Source organism: Bidens hawaiensis, unplaced genomic scaffold (genome assembly GCF_021521415.1).
Source record: "Bidens hawaiensis isolate Kalapana, Puna unplaced genomic scaffold, B.hawaiensis_p1.1 tig00034578_1, whole genome shotgun sequence".
NCBI lineage: Eukaryota > Viridiplantae > Streptophyta > Magnoliopsida > Asterales > Asteraceae > Bidens > Bidens hawaiensis.
Window position 1 is genome coordinate 135317 of NW_027505325.1, and position 5362 is coordinate 140678.

General features: G+C 36.7%; 1 protein-coding gene and 1 non-coding gene across 2 annotated transcripts; both read right to left on the minus strand.

The window, feature by feature from the left end:
* Positions 1-216: 216 nt before the first annotated feature.
* TRNAD-GUC (transfer RNA aspartic acid (anticodon GUC)) lies at positions 217-288 on the minus strand. Its single transcript has one exon. It is a non-coding gene; the product is annotated as a tRNA-Asp (tRNA).
* Positions 289-832: 544 nt separating this feature from the next.
* LOC143612393 (fructose-bisphosphate aldolase-lysine N-methyltransferase, chloroplastic) lies at positions 833-5362 on the minus strand. Its single transcript, XM_077086386.1, has 6 exons — positions 4947-5362; positions 4498-4526; positions 3370-3581; positions 3149-3271; positions 2167-2571; positions 833-1138 (listed from the first exon to the last, which is right to left on the minus strand). The coding sequence occupies exons 1-6, from the start codon at positions 5360-5362 to the stop codon at positions 926-928; spliced, it is 1398 nt and encodes a 465-aa protein (XP_076942501.1). The 3' UTR covers positions 833-925.

The following is a 5362-nucleotide window of genomic DNA, read 5'->3' on the forward strand; positions in this document are numbered from 1 at the left end:
TATATCCATCATATCGGGACCATATTCGTTTTTCCTATAACCTTCTCAATGCTCAGCAACACAATTATGCATCATTCCAAGAAATCCGACTTGACTTTCGGTTTTGAAGTGCTTCTTGTAAAAAATGAATATTATGGTTCTGCTGTAAACCAAACAATAAAAAAATGAAGAATGGTAACACAAAAAATGTCTAATAAATCAATAAAAAAATATGAACGCCGTTGCCGGGGATCGAACCCGGGTCACCCGCGTGACAGGCGGGAATACTTACCACTATACTACAACGACCTGATGCTTTGTTTCGTCTTTGAATCTTTCTAATAGGGATATCATATTTGTTACAAGATAAATTGTAGTTTGTACAGCGTTGGAGGAGTATTTTATAGATGTTAACGATTCATAACAACCATTAGTAAATCCGCTTTTGTATTGGTACTTTCACATGGAAGTGCGTTAGTTTCCAAAAATTATTTGTATAGCAAGTTCAAGTAAGTTAAGGCCAGTTGGCTACTATGTTTCTTGTGCGGCTATTTTATCTGTTCTCTTAGTTTTTTGTAGAGATCAATAGATTGATAATAGTCAAGGATGTTGGCAATAATCTTACTAGATTAATGGTAACATGGGTAGGTTAAGACTTAATAGAAGATTTCTATTTAGGCATTATATACTCACAATTTTGATTATAAACAAAGTTATAACAATATGAAATTTTTGTAATATAAATTTAAAAAATACCCTAACAAATACAAAAACAACTAACACAACCACAAAATTCATAAACTTCTACCAAGTACAGAAAAGTGGTACAGTATTCTCAATAGTCAATATAATTACTCATGATACCTAATCCAACTTGAACATGATGAAACAAAAAATTATACATCACTCTAGATTTTAAAAAACCAGATCTTATGTTTAATATATCTCATTTAGGCTCCCAAAATATAATATCACCTTGTTCTCCAACCAAACCAAGATCTCTAAGCCTCCTTTCTTGATAATATTCATATTCATCCAACTCCATTTCCCTCTCTTTAAAGATCTCATCTATATGTTGCAAAACCTTCTTCTCTCCTGTGCGTATGCCGACCGCAATCGCGAGCCTCGGGTCCATATCCCCTCCCTCCAACTTCTCATCCTGCAATTCCATAAGTTTTAGGGTCTAAACAAGCCAAGCCGCTCGTGAGTTACTCAAGATCGGCTCACTAAAAGCTCGAATCGAACCACGCTTAAACGAGCCTGAGCTCAAGCCTAGATATAAGCTTGTTTGATAAATGAGCTCGAGCAAACTCGCGAACCTAAATGAACCTATTCTTTATATAATTTTTGTTAAACATAATGCATATATATATCTATATATGTATTATTATTATTATTATGATAAAATAACTAAATTATATGTGTCATGTTATATATAAAAATTACAATTAAAATATATATACAATAAGAAAATATGAATATAAATTAAATAATAACTGGACCGAACCGAGCCAACCTCAAAGCTTGAAAAACTATTCACAGCGGAGCTAAGGCTATAGAAATAGAGCTCAAGCTCTTGCAAGTTATACGAGCCACGCTCGAGCCTAGTCGACTTCCGGCTCGGCTCAACCAGTTTACAAATTTCTTTTACTCATTTGGCCCGTTAGAGAAATAGCAAAACCCAATCAGCCCATAAAGAAGTTTAAGCTAAGGTCGTTCAAAAAACTCAAGGCTCATGGCTCGCTCGAAAACAATTGAAACCGGCTTGTTTATAAACGAGCCTAGATCAAGCAAGCCAAGCCCGAGCCAAGGTAAGCTCGGCTTGTTGGTTAGCTCGTTGAGTCATTTAAATTAAAGCCTAAATTTTAATACATATAAATAGTAACCCAAATTTTGATATATATAAATTATAAGTTTTGTAGTTTATTAAGTTATGCATTATGTGTATTAAAAAATAACAATTTTCTTTTATGTATAAATATGTGTAAAAATATAAAATTAACTTTTTATAAAATAAAGGAGCTGACTCAACAAGCGATAAGCCAAGCTCAAGCTCAACATTTTAGCTAGTTAAGATAAACGAGCCGAGCCCCATCTGGCTCAGCTCAGCTCGGCTCGTTTACAGCCCTAGTTGAAGCCGCCACCTCCTAAAATTGGATCACAAACCGAAAGTTAAAGTATACGCACCTCTTCAATGGTGGTCCGATAGCCAGAAAGAGCTGCCTGGCAGGCACTGCGTACAACTTGACATATGACCTGTTCATTATCACGGCTAACCGGTAGTTCAAGGTGGTCCCACACCGCGTTTCTAAAGATGGATTCAAGAAGAAACGCATCAGTCCCACCAAGCGCCACTAGCCTTAAATAAGGTAACATTTTAGGCGGTAAAGGCCGCCCTAAAGTAATATCAAAATATTGAACTTCCTTTGTGCCATTACTTTCAGCAATATCTAACTTATCATCAAAAAACGGGTCAGAACTTGATATTTGTAATGTTAACGTGTACGTATTTCTGTCGGGTGTTGATTCTATAAACCCGTAGTCGAGTGCCAGCTCAGCATTGCTTTTGTTTAAATCATATTGGATCAAAACCTGCAAGAGTGACAGAGTTTGAACTCAAATAAGAACTAGTAAACTGTAAAGACAGTTTGACTTTTTAGTCAAATGAGTAAGAAGTCAACTTCAAATTTATCCAAAATCTGTATGTTTTAGAGGAAATCCTTTTAAGGGTATTAAACTTCAAGAAAACCAGAAACACGGAAACATATATAGTTTGCAAAATATTTAAGTAAATCCATAAATATGAATGCTCAATATTATAAGTTTGATTTGTAGTCAAATGAAGAAAATGCCAAGTTCAAATATATCCAAAATCTGTATGTTTTAGAGGAAATCCTTGTATTAAACTTCAAGAAAAACTGAAACACGGAAACATATACAGTTTGTAAAATATTTAAGTAAATCCATAAATATGAATGTTCAATATTATAAGTTTGATTTTTAGTCAAATGAAGAAAATCTCAACTTCAAATATATCCAAAATCTGTATGTTTTAGACGAAAACATAAATATGTATATTTGTAAAATATATATGTAAATCCATATATATATGAATGCTCAAAATTATAAGATTGACTTGAAAAGTCAAAGGTATGAAGCTATGAGTCACCTGCTCACCAGCCTTGACTGGTATAGGACTTCTCAAAGAGAATATTTGATCCCTGGAGAATAAGCCAGCACCTTTGATTTCATATGCATAATCTTCTGTGGTTATACTGGGGCTATGATTGATCTGACATCAATGTATATAACTGTTAATGAGGGTCGTACTATGCATGTTTACTCTTACATTTCAACAAGTTCATGTAAAAGAACAGTTTTAGAGGTTACCAAGTCTGCTAAAGGAATCAAAACAAGATTTTGACCACGGAGTCGTGAAAATGCCCTTGATCTTAATATCCCGAAAGCCCAAATGAAGTCATCGAGTTTAACCGAAAACGGGAATAGTTGTTTGTTAGGAAGAATGACTTGTTCTTGAACTTGTGCAAACTCATTCTTCACATATTCTTTAACACTCAACGTTGTGCTCAACAGTTGGGTCCCTATTTTCAAACACTCTAAAATATTAATACTTTGTTTAATGATTTGTTTCCTGATTAACCTCATACTATGACAAGTAATTCTATGAAATCATTGTTAGGATCTCGTTTAAGCAAACATGCTGTACACACACACACAATCAAACTGCAAAAAGATAAACAAACAAGAGACAAGGATTTTATGTCTACAGGCTGCAACTAGGAATTTATTATTGCTCTCTGCTTTCACCACTCATGACGAGAAATTACAATGTTGGGATTAAACGCACATACGAAACTGAACACACACGCAAAAGCAATAAACGAACACGAGGACTTAACGTGGTTTGGTCTAAACTGACCTGCGTCCACGGGTGGCCACTAGGTATTCTTTATTGAGTGACAACGATTACAAGTACATAATATCAAATATATAGAGATACAACTAGGTTTGTATCTTATTAAACAAGAAATCTAAACCAGGTTGGGCTTAGGTCCGGTCACCCTGTTAAAGTCTCTCCAGAAGATTACCAGCTATATATAGAGAGTGTTTGTTCTCAGGATATCTTAGGATCCGGTAGTTCGTTACAGTGGGAGCCGGTAGGGACAGAGAATGAGTCAGGGGCAGGTTTAGCCGTGAGAAGGTGGTGGCAACTAGAAGATGTTTAATGTTCGGATGACAGAAGTACAATTAGGAGTGCAGAAAAGAGTGCTCAAGGCCTCCGAATCGGAAATTGTTGGGTTTGTAGGCCTTGTGTGGCCCGGTTTATTATTTGAAGTCCAAAGAGCAGGTGGGTGTAGGGTGGCCGTACCTATGCCCAGCCCGGTTTAGAGTTCTTGTTTAATAAGATACAAACCCTAGTTGTATCTCTATATACTTTAACCATATTCAATTAAATTCCATATATAAAGTTCAAATGTTTAAGATAATTTCACTAACCTTCAATCTCAGAGAGCTCCTCTTCTGACCTGTTCTGGAAAAGCATCATAAAATCAGCTCAAATTAGTTATCATCGCCGAAGAATTTGAACACGTTGTACTGTATCAAGTTAAGGCTGCCAACAAGCTGAGCTGCTCGCGGGTTACTTGAGCTCGGATCGATTAAAAAACAAAACTCAAAACAAGCCAAGCTTTTTTGAGCTTGAGTCGAGCCCAAGCCTCAATAAAGCTTGTTTAGTTATCAAGCCTGAGCCCAAGCCTTGTATTAGAAGCTCATTTAAGTGAGGGCCTTAACGAGCCATGCATATTTTTAAGTACTATCTATTTATGTATCAAAAGCTCATTTACGATATTTCTCAAATGAAAATAATGACTTAATTAATTAATAAATAATAAACAAAGTGAGACTGAGTTTGGAGAAACAAGCCGAGGTGATGGAAGAGCACACACCAGAAGATTGTGGAGTCTGTAGAGTCGGGAAGAATATTAATATAACTCCTCCAAGTCGAATACTCATCCTCCCTAAGTTTCTCCCTGATCAAAAACAAAGCAACCGAAATCCACGGCTTCAACCCGTTACACACCCTCCCGATATCCGAACCGGAAACCGTGTCCGGATTGATCCAGAACCTCTTGGGAACCTCGAGGACGACTTCGTTCCGAGCGATGTCCCGCTGAGCAACTAGGCCTAGGCCTTCCTTGACGGTTCCTGGCTTAGCTGGGGACTTGGAGGAGACGACCTTCTCGTCTTCGAACCATTTCCAGAATGTATGGACCGTTGGAGGGAGTGAGTTGCATCTGACGGTGAATGCTTTGGGTTTGGGTTTGAGAGTAGAGAAGGTGGAGGATATGAAGAAAGTAGACAT

Excerpts from the sequence above, each read along its gene's own strand:
- LOC143612393 (XM_077086386.1), bottom strand. The coding sequence starts at position 5,362 with ATGTCTACTTTCTTCATATCCTCCACCTTCTCTACTCTCAAACCCAAA. Across the intron at positions 4,527-4,946 it reads ACAGACTCCACAATCTTCTG|GTCAGAAGAGGAGCTCTCTG; the intron begins GTGTGTGCTCTT and ends TTTCCAGAACAG. Across the intron at positions 1,139-2,166 it reads ATCGGACCACCATTGAAGAG|GATGAGAAGTTGGAGGGAGG; the intron begins GTGCGTATACTT and ends ATGGAATTGCAG.